Here is a 25,285-nt window from a genome sequence, read left to right as displayed (position 1 = left end):
ACATGTTCATTTACTTATTTACAGCAGTCAGTGAAGATTTCTGAAGAGATCAACAAGAAGAAACAACATCAAAGAGAAACTGAAAAACTGTTTGGTAGACTTCACCTTCAAGACAAACATCAACAGAAGTTCACACCAGCAGATTTTCTTAAAATTGGTCCACCTCTGAAACTGGACCATGACACATGTGAGAAAGATCTAGCTCATACTTTTCTTCAGAGGTTGATGATGTTAGACTACAGAGCCAGATATATTCCTGTAAGACAAGACAGTCCTGAGGTGAGCCAGTCAAATCCTGTTCCAGTGTTTGACAATGTTGAGACAGATGACAGTGACTTAGATGCTCTATTTAGCACCATTGTAGAATCTGATCAGTCAAAACAGACTCACGTGCATCCAATGGACGTTCAAATGGCAGTATTTCACTGCTCAGACAGCTTTTTAAAGCAGAACATGATTACAAAGCTATCACAATGTCAGTACGCCTTACCTTTGCTTGTTCCTGACCCAGTCACTATGGATGTTGAGTGTCCTCTGTGGACATTCAGACAAATAAAAAAAACATGGAAGATACCTAAAACTGAAGACGATTCAAACATTGTTACCATGAAGAGTATGCCCATCTGCAAAGCTAAGACACCCATGGTGTCATTTCTCCGCCTGGGTTCATTATCTCTGTCTAAATCTCAGCTGATGAACACTTTGATCAACGACCGTCACAACACCTTCTTCCACGGGAACTGCTCAGGTAGCACCAAGTCTCGTCATTTGATGGATGGAGTGGTAGAGATTGCCTGGTACTGCCCTTCAGGAAAACCCAGTGATGCTTTCACTGACTGTGTTGCCTTCTGTAATCTTCATGGTGATGCTCTGTTGATTGAAAAACAACGTGATATACTGACTGAAAAATCTTCAGTTAATGTTGTTCTTGTACCAACTCTGGAAAAAGGCCACAGAAGTATTACAGTTATCTTAAAACATTTAAAGTCTCTGAAGCCTCTCATTATTCTCATTGCTGATGATGACTGTGATACAGTTCAGATGAAAAAGGGAAAATACAAACTGGGCCTGAAAGACAAAAACCAATCAGATGTTTCTGAAGAACTGAAAAGAATCATGAGAAACATTTTGTCTGGACCACATGACTCCTTTCAGCTTGAAACCATGGCTGATGTCCCTGGAATCAAAGTGGATGAAAATGACGCAGCCTGCCAAACTGGAAAATCTGCTGTTATGAAAATAGTAGATTTGTTTCAGGGGATGGATGTTTCAAAGATCAAAGATACATTTCTTCCTTGCCAAGGCAAACTGTGGCATGAATGGAGCAGAAAAAACAAAGAACTGTATCACCTCAAAGGACACATTGAGATGGAGAAATGTCAAAAGCAACAGAAACTAAAGACAATACGACAAAATCAACAGAAAGCTTCCTCCAGTGAACTGATGAAGTTGTTCATTAAAAGCCTCTCATCTTTAAAGTCAACAGACAAAGAGTATTTCCTGAAATGGATTCAGATCTTAGTAGATCCCCTATGCACAGGTGATCTCTCTTCAATTCTCCAAAGCTATGATAAAAAGTGGTCTGAGGTCTTGACTTTGAAGAAGAAGCATGACAAATCTGACAAGTTAAAAAGCAAGCAAACTGAACTCAAAGAAATATCAGCAAAACTACAGTCAGCAACGTTTGGTTTGGAGCACATCTTTAGAGAAATGGGACAAATCTATGAAGCCCACAAATCTCTGCAGGAACAAACAAAGAGGGAACAAACTGACTGGGTTAGATATCCAGAGCTGGCTGCAGAGCTGATGATCTCAGGACATCCAATGGAGCTGATGGATGGTGATGCAGGTCATGTGCCTTTAACATGGATCTCTAGTCTTTTAGATGAAGTCATCAAGAAACTGGGCGACAAGAAAGTTTTTGTTTTGTCAGTTTTAGGCGTACAAAGCAGTGGAAAATCAACAATGCTGAATGCCATGTTTGGGTTACAGTTTGCAGTGAGTGCTGGCAGGTGCACCAAGGGTGCCTTCATGCAACTGATCAAAGTGTCAGAGGAGATCAAGACAGACTTTCAGTTTGACTATGTTCTAGTGGTGGACACTGAAGGACTGCGTGCTCTTGAGTCGGCAGCTAACACCAGTCTTCACCATGACAATGAACTGGCAACATTTGTTGTTGGTCTGGGAAATATGACATTGATCAACATCTTTGGAGAGAATCCAGCTGACATGCAAGATGTTCTGCAGATTGTTGTTCAGGCTTTCATGAGGATGAAGGAAGTCAAACTTTCACCAAGTTGTGTGTTTGTTCACCAAAATGTTACAGATGTTGCAGCTGCAGAGAAAAACATGGATGGAAAGAGACGCCTGCAAGAAAAACTGGACGAGATGGCCCAACTAGATGCAAAAGAAGAGTTTTGTGATGCTGAGTGCTTCAGTGATGTCATTGCATTTGATGTGCAAAAAGATGTGAAATACTTTGCCCAACTATGGGAGGGAAGTCCACCTATGGCTCCTCCAAATCCAGGTTATACTGAGAGCATCCAGGAGCTGAAGAACTTCATCCTCTCTAAAGCTTCGCAGTCAGCTGGGATTACTCTCTCACAGTTCAAAAGCAAAATCCATGATCTGTGGAATGCCCTGTTGAATGAAAACTTTGTTTTCAGTTTCAAAAACACACTTGAAGTTGCAGTGTACAGAAAACTTGAGATCCAGTATGGCGACTGGACCTGGGCCCTGAGGAGCAACATGTTGACCATTGAAAACCAGCTTCATACCGAAATTGAAAATGGAAAACTGGACAATGTTGTACTCGATTATCTTTATGACAAAATGTGCAAAACATATGAAGAAATTAAAGAGGCCATGAGAGCTCACTTTGATGATGACAGAGATAAAGAAATGTTGGTTCAGTGGAAAGGCCGATTTGAAAACAAAATCAAGGAGTTTCATGATGAACAAGTGAGAGGAGTCAAAAGAAAACTGGATGAAGTTATCCAGCAGAGGAGTGCTTGTAAAAAGCATGATGACAAGAAGGCAGAGTTTGAGAACAAGCTGCTGCAAAAGAGTAAAGAGCTCGCTCATCAGTTAAAAGACAAGGCAAAAGATGAAGAGGAACTGAAAAAACAGTTTGACTCTGTCTGGAGAGGCTGGGTTAGAGAAATAACAGGAGATACAAAACCTATTGAGGACATCAACTTGGAAGATCAGTCAACTATCCTTCAAGATCTTGGTTTTGAATGGTCTCTTATAGCTGAATCCAAAAAGAATGGCAAGTACAAAACCATATCAGAGCTTGGTGATTACAGTCATTATGTAACCTTCACAAAAAAAGAACATGTGGTCAGTGCCTTTTACTTCCATTTTGCAAAACTGCCACATGAGGAACAGCAACTGATCAGATCCCTCATTCATAATGTTGAAAAACAGTCCCTTGATTTAATCAGGAGCAAACCTGTAGTTACAAGAGGCTACAGTTCATCTTACTTACAAGAAGTGTTCAACAAGACAAGAGAAAAACTGAGAGATTTTGAATCACAGTGGAAATATGCTCTGAAGAAGGAGTTCACAGTTGATCTCTTACTGTATGTTTTTGACAAAGTAGGGAGTTGGCTTTCAGAGTCCCACAAGAAATTCAAAATGAAGAACGATGCACTCACTTATTTAGAAACCAAGAAAATGCAATATTACAACATTTTCAGAAGCTTCTGCAAAGGAAACTCATCTGCTGTTGTGCTTGGAGAACTGATCTGTGAGAAACTGAAGAGTTCCACTGCTGAGGCTGTCTGTAACAAGACTGCCATTAATCTTGCTGGAGAGATGAGGTGCAGATGTCCAGCATTCAGTGGTAACCGGCTGAACTTGGAGAAACATGTCTTGAAGTCACTGGCAGAGAAAGAGGACTTTGATGGTTTTATCACCTACATCCAACACCCAAGACAGCAAGTAGAGACTTTTATCAAAGAGGAAGTAAAGAAATACATCTTCACAGAGAACAAAGATGAAGCACAGAAAATACTCAAGAAAAATGTTGAAGAGATCAAACAACTTGTGAGGAAAGCTTTATTTACTGCAACAGAGGAAGTCAAAACTCAGAGAGGAAACATAGAAATGTGGGTGGAGAAATTTTCCAATTCATTAAAAGATGTGCTAACATTTGACACCATTTGTTGTCAAAATTTCAATGACATAAACAATTTTGACTTTCTTAAAGAAGAGATTGAGAAATGCCTTGAATGCGTTATGAAGGAGATCAGCAGCCTCTCATTGGATAAGTTGAATGAATTCAGGCTGCAGCCGGATCAGATCCTCATCGATCAGCTGTGTAACTGCTGCTGGGAAACCTGTCCATTCTGTGCAGCTGTTTGTACCAACACTGTCAAAGATCACCTTCCTGACAAACACAATGTGTCTTTTCATCGCCCTTCTGGGATTGAAGGATGGCACTTTAGAAACATAGATGAACTGAACATCGATTTCTGCACGACATTAGTTGCAAGCGATAAACATTTCTTCCCCAATCATGATTCAGATGAGACATGTCCTTATAAAGAGTATCAAAAAGCTGGAGAGAAGTTTGCTTCATGGGAGATTACTCCTGATGGGTCTCAGCTGACATACTGGAAATGGTTTGTATGTCGATTTCAAACGCAGCTTAAAGAGCACTATAAATTAAAATTCCATGGCAGAGGAGAAATCCCTCCTGAGTGGAGAAACTACAGTAAACAAGAAGCGATTAACAGTCTGGATGAAATGAAATGATCAAATCACAGTGATCCAGAAACAACCGAAGTTTATCACAGTAACAGAATTCCAAACGTAAATGTTGTAAAAGAAAAAGGAGATTTTGATTTGAATGACATTAATTGTGCAATAAGAACTGAGGATGAAGCCAAAATGTCTGGATGCACCTGTTTATAATTTGATCAATATGTAGGCCTGTTAATTCTATCATTGTGTTGTAGTACAACATTGAGTAGTAAGGATTTTTCAAAATGGCCTGTGTATAATCACAAATTATGTGTTTTTTAGGCTTTAAATGATAAAACATGAATCGTAAGTCTCAAATCATTTTTGGGACTTACGATTCATGTTATTTAGGTTACCGAGGTTTTTGTTTGCTTATTTTATTTTGCAAGATGAAGATGCATGGAATTAATATGTGAATATTTCAAGGATGTTTAAATAAGTTTTTCAGATATTATGGGCACATTTTGATTTTGAGGTATTTTTTCACATTTTACCATTTTACTTTTATATGAAAATCTCACCAGATAGACATTAGTTAAGTTTTTTTTTTCTTACAAAGATGGGCATTTTCTTAAGTTTTAGGTTTCAAAGAGAAAGAATGGTGTAGGATGTTGATCTTACATATGTTGTCAGAAGTGTATATAATTCAACGCATTTGGTATATGGAAGCCATCATTTTTATTTCATTTTTTCTTTGATATATTTGTCATTAAAAGGCCTTATAACAGGCAACACATGTTTTGCTGTTTTAATTTTAAAACATTTCTATCAATATATCTGTATCTTTTTATTTAATATTTTTTAAGGTTTTGAGTGAATTTATGTAACATAATTCATAGACTGGGTGAATCATAAGGTCTATGTTCTGAGATTGCATTAATGAACTGTTGATTTTAAAAATGTTTGAAACTTTTACTTCGATAAGATTTTTTGAGTTCCACAAAAAGAAAAAGTTGTGAGAAGTTGACACGTGTAACAATGTGTTTTTGTTTTTGTTGTATCTGTTGTCTAAATCATCTGAAAATCATCTTTAACAAACATTTTCATCTTCATATTTTATTTGTATGTTTCAGAGTTGTGTATTCAACAGTTTTATACTTTATCTATAGTTTTGAATGTTTTTATTTTGCCCATATTAGAATTGGTTGTATTGTTGTTACTTAGACTCCTGACATATCAATCAATATATAGAAATATAAGTGTGAAGAAATAAAATGGATATTTTATTTTACTTTTTTTCTTTTGTTTTGTTGTTCTTGTTTAGAATCTTGCTGTAGAAGTCTGTTGAGTAATAATGAGTTATCATACAAATAAATTCTTCATGACTACTGAAAGACCAGGTTTCTCTGTCTCAGTTTAAACCTTTAAGACCTGACATAGACCACAGAGCGTTTATGACAGATAGTTGTAATTTGAACAAATCTAATATTCCATCCATCCATTTTCTTTAACCGCTTATTCTCATTTGGGTCATGGGGGCCTGGAGCCAGCAGGGTTAGTCTACAACCCTTCAAAGACAACAAAACAAGATCATTTGAATTCAAACATTTTATATTCTTTTGCACAACAGGACATTGATTAAATAAAGATACATTTCCAATGAAGATCTACATCTCTTGAAGATGAACATTTCTCACAATAACTGACCATTTCTCAAAGTCTTGTCTTTAACCAGAGTGACAAACACAGCGTGCGTGTGTGACAGAAGTTGTGTCTCTTAACAGATTTTGAAGGAAGTCAGTTTGAAGTCTCCTGTGATTTTGACGTAGCTGAAGACGTCCATGCCCTCACGGTTGGGAAACTGGACTTGTCCATCAGGAAGCTCCACTTTAAACATGTCTCCAGTCAGCTTGAACACAAGCTGAATACAAAAGATAGACACAGTAAAACATTTTTATTTTTTTGTAGAAAATCTCAGAACTTCTCCACACAAAACCCAAACTCTGTGTATGGCTAAATATCTTTGTGTTTTGGGTGAACTGACACTTGATGCCTTTCAAAAAGAATTCTAGCTGAACCATCTTCACTTCCTCCAGTCAGATTCGCTCACCTTGACATCTGTGCCTCTCTGTAAAGGGTTATGTGATTCCCGTTTCTCATCGCCCCAACAACCAGCGATCTTTGAGTTACAAACAAGAACGGTTCCATCAGTGTCATCGTGGAAACGAGGGTTAAAGTGCATTGCCACATTGTCTGGATCACAGCCGAGGTCGATCTGGAATCTGAGTGGACCAGAGATTCTCAGTCAGTGTACAGTAGTCTTAATATTTAGATGGTTGCACAGCTTAGAACAACACACAGTTCAATGTAAGGCATATAATCACCATTATACTGCATATAAAAATGTTTTTTTCTCCAAACGTGTTAATGTTTCACTGCAGCAGCTAACAGAATGCATCCACATAGATATCAATATATTATTTTATTAAGAGGCTAATATAAAATAAATGTGATATGTTTGGATAGCTTACCTCTCAGCATCATGCAGAACCAACCCTTTTACTTTCAGCTGATCTCCAGCTCTCAGAAACACATTCTTCAATTCAAGTTGCTGAGAAACAGAGCGGTGCAGACAGTTTCATTAGAAATGAAGGTTACTGTGTATCATAATATAATGTAGCAGACTTGGGAACACTTATAGGGTACAAATATAACTAAGCAGTTGAACTTACCATGCTCATTTTGACTACTGGTGTTGGTGAACAGTCCTGGAGCTAATGGAAGATGTAGGAAGAGGGTGACACAGAGAGCTGACTTCTGTCCTGGAAGACAAAAAGTAAGTAGCATGACTGTGAAGTTTAACTTAATTTATAATGTAGCACACAAGTGATTCAGTCAAAGGACTTTTAATAGTCACAGTGTGGACTATTCATCATCATGTTAATCAAGTAGTCTATTCAATGCAGAGGCACTGCTCTGTTTAATCACTGCTGCTGAAGTCATTTTGCAAATAGGATGAACTGGCTCTTTGATCATGGAACAAGTTTTGAGTAACAGCTGCCACAGTGTCACTGTGAAGTGTTTGAAACTCTGCCATGAGATATTTAAATGTTTTTATGTTGGGAGACATTGTTGTATTCAACCAGTATATTAATCCTATGAATTAAAAAACATAGTCATGTTGGATCACGAAAGATAAAATATATATGTGATTATCATTCATACTCAGGCTATTTTAAGGTATCTACGAAAGATTTTTTTAAATGATATGTGGCAGTCTATCTGCAGCGCATCCTTCTGTCTGGAGGATGTGAACCGAATACTGCCGAGCAGCATCCTGCTTCACATGTGGAGCTTTTAACAACCCGATGTGCGTCTTGATCACTGTCCAATGTGCTACAGTAATCCTGTGATGATACGGAGAACCCACAGAAATATTAATGCAGCCTCATTCAATTTAACCCCTAATTGTCCCAAATACGCGACTTATGCGATTCAGTCATTGTGAAGTCAAATTATTTATGACATTCAGATATCTTATGTTGATGTGATAAATGCAGACTTTTTTATCCTTTAAATCCAATAAAAATCGCTGTGCCCATTTAGTATTGTAGTAACACCTGTCACTGTGCGTAAAAGGAAGAAGTTATAAGAAGGTTATATTTTTTTAGATCTCATCATCTAAACGAAGTGCGTCATTATCATTTCTACTTTCACTTTCAAACTCACTGAACAACATTTCACAATGGTTCATTAGTAACACTGTTTTCTCACAGCATGATGGCTTGACATTATAATCAGAGTTAAAAACAGTTTATTTTATTTTCACTTTATTCCGTTTGAATTTGCATTTGGTGAGTGTATATTAATTCACCTTGCTCTCATTTAATGTGATATTATTTAGGTAAATTGGTGCCCCACTGTGTTTGTTGATCCTCATTTGGTGAGTTTATCTTGATGTTTCTTGGCCCGGACACCTCTAAAATAGACAATATTAATCTTAGTGTGATCCAGTGAATGAACCTGGTGAGGCTGAATATGCGGACAGAATGATAAAAGCAGAACAGCAGGAAGAGAGTCTGAAATCAAGTCTGTAGCACCTTCTGTGACCAGTGAGAGAGGTAACATTTTAACCAAGAATTTTATTGTAATTGTATATGGGATACATAAAAATTCAAAATAAAATTTCTTCTTTGGTCTGACAAATTCAGAACACATATTTATTCTAACTTTACACAGACTTTAAAAAAATCCTGAGTCCTCTTTGTCCAAGACCAAGACCAAATAAAACTGCAGTTGATTCCGAGACCAAGACCTTCAAGAAGTGGTTTTGAGACCGGTCTCGAGACCAAGACCGATCTCAAGAACTACAACACTGTGATTCACATAATGTAGCAGACTTGGAAACAATTATGACAATTGTGACACAGAGACCTGACTTCTGGTCTCGAGACCAGGACCAACACTGTGGTTCACATCATATGCCAACCTTTGTTTTACTATATTTCGGTGTTGACAGAAGTTTGGTTTAGGCAAGAAACATCAAACTTCCCACTAGAAGCTGAACATAATTCTGATTGAAAATCACATGATTTGTGGAAAATAATGAGTTTGGGCAGTCATACTTCCTCTGAAATATTTCAATAATGAGTTTGGGCAGTCATACTTCCTCTGAAATATTTCCCCTCATTGATTTAGATTAATTATGTTGATCTGTACAGAACATGATACCTATCACATCACACCAAACTTGATCAGAGCAAGTGGGAGAGGTTTGTGATGGACACACCTCAAGGCAAAGGTTATAATCCTCTGATTTCTATATGCAGAACAGAGACTGGCAGGATCTCTGGCAGAACTCAAGAAACACAAGACAAAGGTGAGTTCATACAAAGTTTCTATTCACATAGGCTTGACTCAATAGAAACACCTCAGTTTCACAATGTGATTTTTTCTCCTTTAGCCTCTTTGATTCTGATTTGGTAACTTTCCTACAGACAGGTTATTTGACATACATGTAAACTTGTGTGAAAAAGGTTTTATTCAGTTTGTTTGCTTACAGTGCAGTGCACACATGCTCTTATAGTAATCCAGTACACTTAATGTCACAGTCTGTTTTACTTCTTTGCTCTTTCCCCTTTTGACAGCATTTCGAAATTAATGAAATATAACATTAGACAATCTACAGTACTATTCTTAACTGGTTAAAAGTTTGACCTTTTCATTGGTCACAAGTGCTACAGACTGATTCAGACTCTCTTCCTGCTGATTGCTTTTATCATTATTGTCCCAAGATTCCGCCCTCACCCGGTTCATTCATGGATCCACACTAAGAAAACACGTGATTTTAGACCAACTGAGATTAACATAGCTGGTGTAGAGTGTCCGGCCCGGAAACATCAAGATAACAAACTCACAAACATAAGATCAAAAACACAGTGGCCCACCAATCACTAAATAATATCACCATAAATGGAGCAGTGGAATTTAATATACACTCACCCAAATCAGGTTTGATCTATTTGATAAAGAGAATATAAGGCTTCATTCATCTGCTTGGAAACCTATATAATGATGTGTTTCAACATATACTTTTACAAAAAGTCCTGTAGATTTCACTGCAGATTTAAAATGGTTCCTAAAACAAAAATGTACTTTTTAGATTTAGATCACATTTTATTTTTTATCTATTGTCTGTTCAACAAAACACACAGTTAAAGACATAAAGGAGACGAAAAACAGAAATTGGATAGTATAGCACTGGATTTACAGGAAAACAGGGTTTCAAGCCCACAAGACAGGGGACAAATGCTTTTCAGTGAGTTTGAATGTGTTAAAGTGAAAAATAATTTGCTAATGACGCAACCTTTGTTCCGATGATGCGATTTTAAATTACATTAAACTTTCCTACTTTGCTTCTTTACACTTTGTTATTTGTGTGTTATTAGCATGTGTGATGTAGATTTTAGATTATGAAAGTTTTTATGGTGCCCCACACTCGTTATTTTCCCAAATATTTGCTTTTCAATCAGATTATTTTCAGCTTCCTAGTGGGAAGAGTTTGAGTTTCTTGCCTAAACCAAACTTCTGACAACACCGGAAATATAGTAAAAAAAAAGGTTGGCATTTGATGTAACCACAGTGTGTAGTACTTGAGATCGGTCTTCGGTCTCGGGGCCGGTCCTCAAAACCTCTGAAGGTCTCGGTCTCGTCTAGCGCGGAATCCAACTGCAGTTTTATCGGTCTTGGTCTTGGGACAAAGAGGATCAGATTTTTAAAAGTCTGGTAAAGTAAGAAATAATGTGTTCTGATTTGTCAGACCAAAGAAGAAATTTTATTTTTGATTTTTATGTATCCATATACAATTACCAATTGAAATTCTTGGTTAAAATGTTTACCTCTCTCAGTGGTCACAGAAGTGCTACAGACTTGATTTCCGAACATCTCTTCCTGCTGTCTGCTTTTATCATTCTTGTCCGCATATTCAGCCTCACCAGGTTTATTCACTGGATACACACTAAGATTAATATTGGTCTATTTTAGAGGTGTCCGGGCCAAGAAAACATCCGAAACTCACCAAATGAGGATCAACCAAACACAGTGGGGCACCACTTTAACTAAATATATACAATTAAATGAGAGCAAGGTGAATTGATTACACTCACCAAATGCAAATCGCAAACGGAATAAAGTGAAATAAATAAACTGTTTTAACTTAACAGTGTTAGCTAATGAACCATTGTGTCATGCAGAGAAACAGGTCTGTCAGCCCGTTCAGAGGATGTTTGATTAACCAAACACCTGTTTGTTTTGTCTTGTTACAAATGTTGTTTCAGTGAGTGTTAAATGTGAAAGTAAAAATGTAATGAACGCACCTTTGTTTCAGATGATGAGGATCCTAAAAAAATATAAACCTCCTTATAACTTCTTTCTCTTGGATTTCTACCTGTTAGTTGTGTGTATAATTTGAATGTGGGACACAGGTTTTCTAAACTAAGAGAAATATAAAATGTGCACAACATTGTGTAAACCGGACTTATCTCCCGTTCTACCAAATAATCACTACAAACCAAAAGATCCTCAAGGATGAAAAGACTGCCTGGTGGTCAGATCTTAAGGAAGAAATTTCTGTTGAAGAATGGATAGTATCAGTTTAACAGAGCCAAGTCCCAAACAATAAATACTCGGTTCAACACTCTCTCTTCAGTACAAATGGCTTATGAGAATATATATCATCCTGTAGCACACATCCGTATGGATTCCTAACACACCTGACTCTATGGCTTTAAATGAATGTGTACACACAAAGGTACACTATTTCATTGCCTTTGGGAATGTTCCATTATCAGGAATTTGGAAGGCAGATAATTACAACTTTTCTAAGGTTATGTTACATCTCTCCCAGTATGCCCTAAGCTTTGGTATACGGGACTTTTACCAAAAAATTGTGCACTCGCAGTAAGTACGAAGAAATCATGGTCTATATAGTCTACTGAACCGGTCACCCTCCCTGAAGCGATAAAATGCCTTGTCATGAAGTAAACTCTATGTAGAGGCCAGTAACAATAGTGTTGGCCGAAGTTATGACCTATGGCATTGTTATTGCTATGAGAAATTGAACTATCACTTGTATCAGGGGAAGTATAACAGATTTGTAAGATCTGCGGATGCGTTTAATGTGAATTTGTAAAAGGAGGAAGGGGGTCTATCCGGACACTGTGTTAACTTACTGTCGTTGTTTGCTCTGTCACTCTTTTATTTTCTAACCAATTTTAATGTCCAATTCTAATCACTGTTTCTCTGATGAATTGTGTCTAATGTGCCTTTGTTCCTTGTTGTCTGCTTGCGTTGTTTTTTGCATATGGGCCTGTTTGCTAATTAAGTGAACAATCAATAAGATAATTGTCAAAAAAAAAAAATGGCAAACACTGCATGCATGACAGCGTGGACAGTGTGATCCCAATCTGTTTGAGACGAAAAGAACGAAGAGCAAAGAAGTAAAACAGACTGTACATTAAGTGTACTGGATTACTATAAGAGCATGTGTGCACTGCACTGTAAGCAAACAACTGAATAAACCTTTTTCACACAAGTTTAACATGTATGTGTCAAATAACCTGTCTTTGAAGTTACCAAATCAGAATCAAAGAGGCTAAAGGAGAAAAAATCACACTGTGAAACTGAGGTGTTTCTATTGAGTCAAGCCTATGTGAATAGAAACTTTGTATGAACTCACCTTTGTCTTGTGTTTTCTGAGTTCTGCCAGAGATCCTGCCAGTCTCTGTTCTGCATATAGAAATCAAGGATTATAAAATTTGCCTTGAGGTGTGTCCATCACAAACCCCTCCCACTTCCTCTTATCAAGTTTGGTGTGATGTGATAGGTATCATGTTCTTTAGATCAACATAATTAATCTAAATCCGTGAGGAAGTATGACTGCCCAAACTCATTATTTCCCCAAATCATGTGATTTCATCAGAATTATGTTCAGCTCTGTGGGAAGAGTTTGATGTTTCTTGCCTAAAAAACCAATTCTGACAACACCGAAAATAGTAAAACAAAGGTTGGCATTTGATGTGAACCACAGTGCTCTAGTACTTGAGATCGTCTTGGCTCGAGGCCGATCTCAAAACCACTTCTTGAAGTCTCGGTCTCGTCTCTGAATCGACTGCAGTTTTATTTCGGTCTTGTCTTGGACAAAGAGGACTCAGGATTTTTTTTAAAGTCTGTGTAAAGTAAGAATAAATATGTGTTCTGAATTTGTCAGACCGAAGAAGAATTTTATTTTTAATTTTTATTATCCCATATACACTTCAATTAAATTCTTGGTTAAAATGTTACCCTCTCACTGGTCACAGAGGTGCTACAGACTTGATTTCAACTCCTTCCTGCTGTTCTGCTTTTATCATTCTTGTCCGCATATCCGCCTCACAAGGTTTATTCATGGATCACACTAAGATTAATATTGTCTGTTTTAGAGTGTCCGGCCAAGAAACATCAAGATAAACTCACAAATGAGGATAACACACACAGTGGTGGCACCAATTTAATGAATAATATCACATTAAATGAGAGCAAGTGGAATTATATACACTCACCAAATGCAAATACAATCGGAATAAAGTGAAAATAAAATAAACTGTTTTTATACTCAGATTTAATGTCAAGCCATCATGCTGTGAGAAAACCAGTGTTACCAATCAACCATTGTGTCATGCAGAGAAACAGGTCTGTCAAGCCGTCCAGAGTAGAATGTTTCATTCCAAACCACACGCCTGTTTGTTTGTCTGTTGTTCACAAATGTTGTTCAGTGAGTTTAAAATGTGAAAGTAAAATTGATAATGACGCACTTTGTTCAGATGATGAGATCTAAAAAATGAATAACCTTCTTATAACTTCTTCCTCTTGGATTTCTGCACTGTTAGTTGTGTGTATATTTAGAATGTGGGACACAGGTTTTAAAATAAAAGAGAAATATTAAAAAGTGCACAACACTGCAGTGAATGACAGAGTGGACAGTGTGATCCCAATCTGGTTTTTGAGAAGAAAAGAACGAAGAGCAAAGAAGTAAAACAGACTGTGGACATTAAGTGTACTGGATTACTATAAGAGCATGTGCACTGCACTGTAAGCAAACAAAACTGAATAAACCTTTTTCACACAAGTTTACATGTATGTCAAATAACGTCTGTATGCAAGTTACCAAAATCAGAATCAAAGAGGCTAGGAGAAAAAAATCACCTGTGAAACTGAGGTGTTTCTAACCAGAAACAATCTAACAAAAGGATTTCATGATATAATGAAATGTCACTTCCGTTCTAACTGTTTCAGTTTTTTGCTGCAACGTTATGTCAATAGTATTGATATGATTTTCATGTGTTGCAGTTTCTCATTGTGACCACTGGATGGCGCAAAAAACGTATAATTCAATGACATATTACGTTGAAAAACGTTGTGGGCTTCATCAATGCATCCAGTAAGAGCTTTTTAATGATTAATAACTCTGTGTTCATCATACAAATATTCAAATCATATCAAAACACCTGTGTATACCATTGGTAAAATAATACTCGCTGACATGAGGAAGAGAGAGTTGTGTGCAGTATGCACTCTCACTTTTACGCACAGTGCCAGGTGTTACTCCAATACTGAATGGTGAAATGGCACTGCAATTTTTATTGGATTTAAAGGAAAAGGTGTGACTGGAACTGATGGACTGAATCGCATAAGTCGCGTATTTGGGACAATTTGGGGTTAAATTGAATGAGGCTGCATTAAGAGGTAATATTTCTGTGGGTTCTCCGTATCATCACAGGATTACTGTAGCACATTGGACAGTGATCAAGACGCACATCGGGTTGTTTAAAAGCTCCACATGTGAAGCAGGATGCTGCTCGGCAGTATTCGGTCACATCCTCCAGACAGAAGGATGCGCGCAGATAAGACGGCCACATAATCATTTTAAAATCTTGAAATTTGTAATGAGAAAATAAACTCTGTCACAGAGACAGTGTTGATCCTCTGCATAGACACACAAAGAAATTCGACATGAAAGCATCTTTTTGAACCTATTTGATTTTTTTTTATATAAAAGAGTAAATACAATAATAACGAATTCTCGACAGATAGTCATTTAATTTAATGTAATTTCGTTTAATCTAATTAATTAACCTTAAAACTAAATTGAAAATTGCCTACTGAAACTGATACGCAAAGAATAAATTGGTCCTGTAGCAGAAAATGTCATGGAGCAAACTCACACACAGTAAATAAATGCCTTCAGGGGCCTCCACCTGTCATGTGACCATTAATTATGCTGATTGTGCTATTTTAATAAATGCACAGCTCACACTGCGACAACTGGACGATTAAACTTTAATCACAACACGTGCCTTCGTCCTCTGTGGCAATCACGAGTCTTTGTCGCCATCCTGTGGTCACCCAGTTGGAACTGCACACGTTTATATTAATAAAGCTAGCGTCAATGCGAACATGACGGCGCACCACAGCTTCCGGTAAAATTATCAAAGAAAATGACATGCCTGGAAAAACTCCAGAATCGATCTCGTGTCGATACAGACGGTTTTATGGAACCGCTATGGAGGAAGATAGAGCTAGTTTTTAGTAACCTTACACGAAATTCAGATCTCAGAATCGCAATTTAGTGTAAAACTGCAACACGTGGATTAATAAAATGACAGTCATTGCGGACACTTCCGTGACTCTTTCAAAGTAAAATGGCAGAACTGAAGCAGCCAGAAACGATGTAACAAAAAGGTTGTTATGTTAGGAGTCGTCATGCCAGCGTCATACATGAGTGAAACCAGAGACGATTATAGGATATCTGGTGGAAACTACAGCCAGCAGGCGGAGGTTATGTGCCGAAGAATGCAAAGCGAACGGCCTAATGTCACTGAACTCAGCGAGATGTCAGTGCCCAGTCACCCACACAACACTCAACATCGTAAGTGAAAGGATTTTATGATATAATGAAAATGTCACACTTCTTTCTAACTGTTTCAGTTTGTTTGCTGCAACTTTACGTCAATAGTATTCACCGGAAGTGCATGTTATTATGAACTTGACGATTTTCATGTGTTGCAGTTTTTCATTGTGACCACTGGAGGGCAGCAAAACGTATAATTCAGTGACCAGTGTTACGCTGAAAAACGTTGTGGCTTTATCGATGCATCCAGTACAGAGCTTTTAAATGATTATAGAACTCTGTGTTCATCAATACAAATATTCAAAACATATCAAAAACCTGTTAATACCATTGGTAAAATAATACTCGCTGACATGAGGAAGAGGAGTTGTTGTGCATGGATACACTCTCACTCGACTGGACGATAAACTCTTTACGCACAGAGCCAGGTGTTACTACAAAATCTGAAAAAATAGTATGTAGCTATAATATAATGACATCTTTGACAGATGTCATTTACTTTAATGTAATTATTCTTAATTTAATTGATAACCTTAAAACTAAATTGAAAATGGCCTTATTTTATAAGATACTGATAGCAAAGAAGAAATTAGGTCCTGTAGCAGAAACTGGTCATGAGCAAACTCACACACAGTAAATGAATGTTGATGTCAGATGAAAACTATGCTGTCAAATTCATCAAATAAAACCAGTTCAGGTCAGTAGAAGAAGGAAATTGAGAGTAACATTAGTAGATACCTTAAATAGGATAATCACATATATAGTTTTATCTTTGTGATCAAACACTATGATGACTATGACTAGTTTTTTATTAATATGATGAATATACTGGTGATTAAAACAAATGTCTCCCAACATAAAACATTAATATCTATGGCAGAGTTTCAAACACTTCACAGTGACACTGTGGCAGCTGTTACTCAAAAACTTGTTCCATGATCAAAGAGCCAGTTCATTTTATTTACAAAATGACTTCAGCAGCAGTGATTAAACAGAGCAGTGCCTCTGCATTGAATAGACTACTTGATTACAACTATGATGAATAGTCCACACATGTGACTACTAAAAGTCCTTTGATAATCATTGTGTGCGTACATTATAAATTAAGTGTAAACTTCACAGTCATGCTACTTACTTTTTGTCTTCCAGGACAGAAGTGGCTCTCTTGTGTCACCCTCTTCCTACATCTTCCATTAGCTCCAGGACTGTTCCACCAACACCAGTAGCCAAAATGAGCATGGGTAAGTTCAACTGCTTAGTTATAGTTGTACCCTATAAGTGTTCCCAAGTCTCCCACATTATATTATGATACACAGTAACCTTCATTCTAATGAAAACTGTCTGCACCGCTCTGTTTCTCAGCAACTTGAATTGAAGAATGTTTTTGGAGCTGGAGATCAGATGAAAGTGTAAAAGGGTTGGTTCTGCATGATGCTGAGAGGTAAGCTATCCAACATATCACATTTATTTTATATAGCCTCTTAATAAAAAATTATTGATATCTATGTGGATGCATTCTGTTAGCTGCTGCAGTGAAAAATTAAAAACTTTGGAGAAAAATACTTTCTATGCAGTATAATGGTGATTAATGCCTTACATTGAACTGTGTGTTTGTTCTAAGCGTGTGCAACCATCTAATATAAAGACTACGTACACTGACTGAGAATCTCTGATCCACTCAGATTCAGATTGACCTCGGCTCTGATCCAGACAACGTGGCAATGCACTTTAACCCTCGTTTCCACGATGACACTGTGGAACCGTTCTTGTTTGTAACTCAAAGATCGCTGGTTGTTGGGGCGATGAAAACGGAATCACATAACCCTTTACAGGAGGCACAGATGTCAAGGTGAGCGAATCTGACTGGAGGAAGGAAGATGTGTTCAGCTGAATTCTTTTTTGAAGGCATCCAGGTCAGTTTCACCCAAAATACAAACGACATTTAGCCATACACAGAGTTTTGGGTTTTTGTTTGGAGAGCTTTGAGATTTTTCTACTAACAAATAAAAATGTTTTACTGTGTCTATCTTTTTGTATTCCAGCTTGTGTTCAAGCTGACTGGAGACCTTTTAAAGTGGAGCTTGCTGATGTACAAGAGTCCAGTTTCCCAACCGTGAGGGCATGGACGTCTCAGCTACATCAAAATCACAGGAGACTTCAAACTGACTTCCTTCAAAATCTGCTAAGAGACACAACTTCTGTCACACACGCCGCTTGTTTGTCACTTTGGTTAAAGACAAGACTTTGAGAGAATGGTCAGTTATTGTGAGAAATGTTCATCTTTAAGAGATGTAGATCTTCAGCACATTGGAAATGTACTTTATTTAAAAATGTCCCTGTTGTGCACAAGAATATAAGTTTGAATTCAAGATCTTGTTTGTGTCTTTGAAGGGTTGTAGACTAACCCTGCTGGCTCCAGGCCCCCCGTGACCCAATGAGAATAAGCGGTTACAGAAATGGATGGCTGGAATAATTAGATTTGTTCAAATACAACTATCTGTCATAAACGCTCTGGGTCTATGTCAGGTCTTAAGGTTTAAATTGAGACAGAGAAACCGGGTCGTTCAGTAGTCATGAAGATTTATTTTTATGATAACTCATTATTACTCAACAGCCTTCTACAGCAAAGCTCTAAACAAAAACGAACAAAACAAAAGAAAAAAGTAAAAGAAAATATCCATATTTTTCTTCACACTTATATTTTCATATATTGATTGATATGTCAGGAGTCTAATTACAAACAATACAACACAATTCTAATATGGGCAAAATAAAACATTCAAAACTATAGATAAGTGTAAAACTGTTGAAAATACAATTCTGATGAACAAATAAAACAAATAAACAAATAAAATATGAAGCTGTAAAATGTTTGGTTATAAGATGATTTTAGATGATTTAGACAACAGATACAACTAAAACAAAAACACATTGTTACACGTGTCAACTTCTCACAACTTTTTCTTTTGTGGAACTCAAAAATCTGATAGAAGTAAAGTTCATACTTTTTATACAAAACAGTTCATTATGCAATCTCAGAAACATATCGACCTTATGATTCACCTTGTCTATCAATTCATGTATGTAAGGCCTTTTAATGACAACTATATTAAGAAAAAAAGTAAAAAATAAAATGATGGCTCCATATACAAATGAGTTGAATATATACACTTCTGACAACATATAGATCAACATCCGCAGAATTCTTTCACTTTGAAACCTAAAACTTAAGACAATGCCCATCTTGAAGAAAAAAAAAACTCTGCATAACTAATGTCTCTCTGTTGAGGTTTCATATAAAACTAAAATGTAAAATGGTAAATGTGAAATAATACCTCAAAATCAAAATGTGCCCATAATACTGAAATTATTTAAACATCCTTGAAATATTCACATATGATTCCATGCATCTTCATCTTGTAAATAAAAATAGCAAACAAAAAAACCTAAATAACCTAAATGATTTAGATATTACGATTCATGTTTTATCATTTAATGGCTACAAAACACAAACATGTGATTACACACACAGGCCATTTTGAAAAAATCCTTAATACTACTCAATGTTGTACTACAACACTCTGATAGAATTAAAACACGCCTAAATTGATCAAATTATAAACATGTGCATCCAGAACTTTGGCTTCATCCTCAGTTCTTTTGGCACAATTAATGCCAATCAAATCAAAAATCTCCTTCTGTTCCTTGGACGAAAACTTTGGTTGTTTCTGGATCACTGTGATTTGATAATTCATCAGACTGTTAATCGCTTCTTGTTTACGTAGTTTTTCTCCACTCAGGAGGGATTTCTCCTCTGCCATGGAATTTAATTTATGGTGCTCTTCAAGCTGCGTTGAAATCGACATACAAACCATTCCAGTATGTCAGCTGAGACCCATCAGGAGTAACTCCCATAAGCAAACTCTCTCCAGCTTTTTTGATACTCTTTATAAGGTGAACTCTCATCTGATCATGACCGGGGGTAGAACATCTATCACTTGCAACTGATGTGGCAGAAATCGATGACCAGCTTCATCTGTGTCTCTCTTGCCATCCTTAATCCCAGAAGGGCGATGAAAAGGCACATTGTGTTTTGTCAAGGAAGGTTGATCTTTGACAGTGTTGGTACAAACAGCTGCACAGAATGACAGGTTTCCCGCAGCAGTTACCAGCTGATCGATGAGGATTTGATCGGCTGCAGCCTGAATTCATTCATCTTATCCAATGGGAGGCGCTGCGCTCCTTTCATAACGCATTCAAGACCTTCTCTACTTTCTTCTTTAAGAAAGTCAAAATTGTTTATGTCTTTGAAATTTTCTAAAGAAATGGTATCAAATTTTAGCACTATGTTAGTGAATGGAAAAATTTCTCCACCCACTTTTCAGTTGTTTTTCGTTTGGTTGTGGTTTTTTCTTTTTTTCCTCCCTTTCTGAGTTTTGGACTTCATCTTTGCAGTAAAGTAAAGCTTGCCTCACAATTGTTTGTGCCTCAACATTTTTTGAGTATATTCTGTGCTTCATCTTTGTTCTCTGTGAAGATTATTTTCTTTCTTCCTCTTTGATAAAAAGTCTCTACTGACGTCTTGGGCGTTGGATGTAGGTGATAAAACCTTTAAAGTCTCTTTCTCTGCCAGTGACTTCAAGACATTTTCTCCAAGTTCAGCCGGTTACCACTGAATGCTGACATCTGCACTTCATCTCTCCAGCAAGATCAATGGCGTCTTGTACAGACAGCCTCAACAGTGGAACTCTTCAGTTTCTCCCAGATCAGTTCTCCAAGCACAACAGCAGATGAGTTTCCTTTGCGAAGTCGGAAAATGTTGTAATATTGTGTTTTCTTGGTGTTCAAATAAGTGAGTGCATCGTTCTTCATTTTGAATTTCTTGTGGACTCTGAAAGCCAACTCCCTACTTTGTCAAAACAACAGTAAGAGATCAACTGTGACACTCTTCTTCAGAGCATATTTAAACTGTGATTCAAATCTCTCAGTTTTTCTCTTGTCTTGTTGAACACTTCTTGTAAGTAAGATGAATGGTAGCCTCTTGTAGCTACAGGTTTGCTCTTAATTAAACCAAGGGACGGTCTTCACATTCTACATGAGAGAAACGATCAGTTGCTGCTCCTCATGTGGAAGTTTTATACCGACCCACACGTTCTTTTTTTTGTGGAAGGATACGTAATGGACTGTAATCACCAAGCTCTGATATGTTTTTTGTAGTTGCCACTCTTTTGGATTCAGCTATAAGAGACCATTCAAAACCAAGATCTTGAAGGATAGTTGACTGACCTTCTTCCAAGTTAATATCCTCAATAGGTTTTGTATCTCCTGTTATTTCTCTAACCCAGCCTCTCCAGACAGAGTCAAATGCTCAGTTCCTCTCATCTTTTGCTTGTGTTTTAACTGGACGAGCAGTCTTTACTCTTTAGTAGCAACTTGTTCTCAAACTCTTGTCTTCTTGTCATCAAACTTTTTACAAGCACTCCTCTGCTGGATAACTTCATCCCGTTTTCTTTTAATCCTCTCACTGCTCCCTCATGAAACTTTTGATTTGTTTTTCAAATCGGCCTTTCCACTTAACCAACATTTCTTTATCACTTTCGTCATCAAGTAAGCTGTCATATCTTTTTAATTTCTTCATATGTTTTGCTCATTTTGCCATTAAGATAACTGAGTACACGTTGTCAAGTTTTCCATTTTCAATTCTGGTATGCGAGCTGGTTTCAATGGTCAACATGTTGCTCCTCAGGCCCAGGTCCAGTTCCCATACTGGACCTCAAGTTTTCTGTACACTGCAACTTCAGTGGTTTTTGCAACTAAAAAAAAGTTTTTCATTCAACAGGGCCATCCACAGATCATGAATTTGCTTTGAACTGTGAGAGAGTAATCCCAGCTGACCTGTGAGCTTTAGAGAAGATGAAGTTTTTTCAGCTCCCTGGACCTCTCAGTATAACTCTGGATTTGGAGGACCATAGGTGGACTCCCTCCCATAGTTGGGCAAATATTTCACATCTTTTTGCACATCAAATGCAATGACATCACTGAAGCACTCAGCATCCAAATCCTCTTCTTTTGCAGCTAGTGAGCCATCTCGTCCAGTTTTTCTTGCAGGCGTCTCTTCCGTTCCATGTTTTTTCTCCAGCTGCACATCTGTAACATTTTGGTGAACAAAACACACAACTTGGAGAGAGTTTGACTTCTTCATCCTCATGAAAGCCTGAACAACCATCTGCATAACATCTTGCATGTCAGCTGATTTTTCTCCAAAAGATGTTGATCAATGTCATGTTTGCCAGAAAAACAAATGTTGCCAGTTCATTGTCATGGTGAAGACTGGTGTTACCTGCCTCAAGAGCACGCAGTCCTTCAGTGTCCACCACTAGAAATAGTCAAACTGAAGTTAGTCTTGATCTCCTCTGACACTTTGAATCAGTTGCATGAAGGCACCCCTTGGGCACCTGCCAGCACTCACTGCAAACTGTAAACCAAACATTGGTCATTCAGCAATAGTTTGATTTTCCAACTGCTTTGTACGCCTAAAACTGACAAAACAAAAACTTTTTTGTCGCCCCAGTTTCTTGATGACTTCATATAAAGATAGAGGATCCATGTTAAAGGCACATGACGTGCATCCCCCATCCATCAGCTCCATCCGGATGTCCTGAGATCATCTACGCTCTGCAGCCAGCTCTGGATTCTAAACCCAGTCAGTCTGTCCATCCTTGTGTGTTCCTGCAGAGTTTGTGGGCTTCATAGATTGTCCCATTTCTCTAAAGATGTGCTCCAAAACAAACGTTGCTGGACGTTTTGCTGATTTCTTTGAGCTCAGTTTGCTTGCTTTTTACTGATCAATTTGTCATGTTCTTCTTCAAAGTCAAGACCTCAGACCACTTTTATATCATAGCTTGGAGAAATTGAAGAGAATCACCTGTCAGAGTCATCTATTAAGAATCTGGAATCCTTCAGGAAAATACTCTTTGTCTGTTGACTTTAAAGTGGAGAGGCTTCAATGACACACTTCATCAGTTTACTGCAGGAAGCTTTCTGTTGATTTGTCGATTGGTCTTGTTTTGTTTGTTTTCACATTTCTCCATCTCCAATGTGTCCTTTGAGGTGATAGCGTTCTTTGTTTATTCTGCTCCATTCATGCACAGTTTGCCTTGACAGGAACAAATGTATCTTGATCTTTGAAACATCCATCCCCTGAAACACAATCTACTATTTTCATAGAGCAGATTTTCCAGTTTGGCAGGCTGCGGTCATTTTCATCCACTTTGATTCCAGGGCATCAGCCATGGTTTCAAGCTTGAAGGAGTCCTGTGGTCCAGACAAAATGTTTCTCATGATTCGTTTCAGTTCTTAGAAACATCTGATTGGTTTTTGCTTTCAGCCCAGTTTGTATTTTCCATTGCTTTATCTGAACTGTACCACAGTCATCCTCAGCAATGAGAATAATGAGAGGTCAGAGATCATAAAGGTTTGAGATACACTGTAGTACTTCTGTGGCCTTTTTTTCCAGAGTTGGTACAAGAACAACATTAACTGAAGATTTTTCAGTCAGGATGTCACGTGTTTTTCAATCAACAGAGCCTCACCATGAGATTACAGAAGGCAACACGTCAGTGAAAGCATCATTGGGTTTTCCAGAAGGGCACGTACCAGGCAATCTCTACCACTCCATCCAGCAAATGGACGAGACTTGGTGCTACCTGGGCAGTTTTCTGTGGAAGAAGGTGTTGTGACGGTCGTTGATCAAGTGTTCATCAGCTGAGATTAGCACAGAGATAATGAACCCAGGCGAGAAATGACCCATGGGTGTCCTCAGCTTTGCAGATGGGCATACTCTCCATGGTAAACAATGTTTGAATCTCTTCATTTTAAGTTATCTTCCACTGTTTTTTTTATTTGTCTGAATGTCCCACAGAGGCACTCACACATCCATATGACGGGTCAGGAACAAGCAAAGGTAAGGCGTACTGACATTGTGATGTTAGTGTTATCATGTTTCTGCTTTAAAAAGCTGTCTGAGCAGTGAAATACTGCCATTTGAACGTCCCATTGAATGCACGTGAGTCTGTTTTGACTGATCAGAGTTTACTCTGGTGCTAAATAGAGCATCTAAGTCCTGTTCCATCTGTCTCAACATGTCAAACACTGGAACAGGATTGACTGGCTCACCTCAGGGCTGTCTTGTCTTACAGAAATATATCTGGCTGTGTGTCTAAACATCATCAACCTCTGAGGAAAAGTATGAGCTAGATCTTTCTCACATGTGCCATGGTCCTGTTCAGAGCTGGACCAATTTTAAGAAAATCTGCTGGTGTGAACTCTTTTGACGTTTGTCTGAGGGAAGTCTGACCAAACAGTTTTTTCAGTTTCTTTGATGTTGTTCTCTTGTTGATCTCTTCAGAAATCTTCACTGGCTCTGTAAATAGGAAATGACACATGTACTGAATGTAGAACATTATAACATCATACAGTGAGATATAAAATAAATAATAATAATAATTATTATTATTGTTATTCACAATTCAATCGTCATCATTATTGTTACCTTTTCTTTAGTAATTGTTCAGGTTTGCATTTCATAGTTTCCTTCCATTGTCTGTTGTCATTTTCTTTCTATTGAGTGTTCAGGTTCATTCAATGTATCCCACCTAAAACAATGATTAATTCAACATGATTAAAACATATAGGCACACACACTAGTGGTACACACAAGCCAGAGCACCAAGAGAACAACATTCAGCTGGACAGTGATATATCTATATATATATCTATATTATATATATATATACTATAATATATAGTATATATATATAATATATATATCATGTTTAATTAAAGGTGCATTTATAATGGAAAAGAAATGGTCTGGACAAAGCATAGATTTCATTACATATGACAGTAAGAGTAATGGTAGCAATACACAAACTTAATTAAACTTAAAATTGTCTAGACGAAAGTAGGTAGGCATGTGTGTGTGTGTGCGTGTGTGTGCGTGCTGCGTGTGTGTGTGGTGTTAGTCACCATTTAAACTTAAACCTGATGTGATTGGCTTAAGATCGCAAAGTAAGGGTGTCATTGAAGCATAAGACTTTTACCCAATAATAATATTCAAAATAGATTTGGGGAAGCATTGGGCATGTTGTG

General features: G+C 37.5%; 2 protein-coding genes across 7 annotated transcripts in view; one reads left to right on the top strand and one right to left on the bottom strand.

Annotated features, from left to right (window-relative positions):
* The window catches only part of LOC104940175 (interferon-induced very large GTPase 1), a 93,004-nt gene that overhangs the window by 6,420 nt on the left and 61,299 nt on the right, over positions 1 to 25,285 (top strand). Inside the window, exon 1 of one of the 6 annotated variants that reach the window (XM_027285830.1) lies at positions 9,479 to 9,568. The exons of the other annotated variants lie outside the window; for them this stretch is intronic. The gene's annotated coding sequence lies outside the window, so the exon portion shown is untranslated. Of the gene's footprint in view, positions 1 to 9,478; positions 9,569 to 25,285 lie in introns of those variants that run through there. 6 annotated transcript variants of the gene reach the window in all.
* LOC109142219 (galectin-2-like) lies at positions 6,349 to 7,518 on the bottom strand. Its single transcript, XM_027285834.1, has 4 exons — positions 7,422 to 7,518; positions 7,221 to 7,300; positions 6,800 to 6,971; positions 6,349 to 6,610 (listed from the first exon to the last, which is right to left on the bottom strand). The coding sequence occupies exons 1-4, from the start codon at positions 7,428 to 7,430 to the stop codon at positions 6,467 to 6,469; spliced, it is 405 nt and encodes a 134-aa protein (XP_027141635.1). The 5' UTR covers positions 7,431 to 7,518; the 3' UTR covers positions 6,349 to 6,466.

The sequence above is a fragment of the Larimichthys crocea genome, chromosome XII (genome assembly GCF_000972845.2).
Source record: "Larimichthys crocea isolate SSNF chromosome XII, L_crocea_2.0, whole genome shotgun sequence".
NCBI classification, from domain to species: domain Eukaryota; kingdom Metazoa; phylum Chordata; class Actinopteri; family Sciaenidae; genus Larimichthys; species Larimichthys crocea.
Note: the sequence above shows the minus strand (reverse complement) of the source record. Positions and strands in the feature narration are given on the sequence as shown.

Bases quoted from the DNA above. Each gene is read 5' to 3' on its own strand.
- LOC109142219 (XM_027285834.1), bottom strand. The intron at 6,972-7,220 runs GTAAGCTATCCA...TGGTCCACTCAG, and splicing joins GTTCTGCATGATGCTGAGAG to ATTCCAGATCGACCTCGGCT. The intron at 6,611-6,799 runs GTGAGCGAATCT...TTTTGTATTCAG, and splicing joins AGAGAGGCACAGATGTCAAG to CTTGTGTTCAAGCTGACTGG.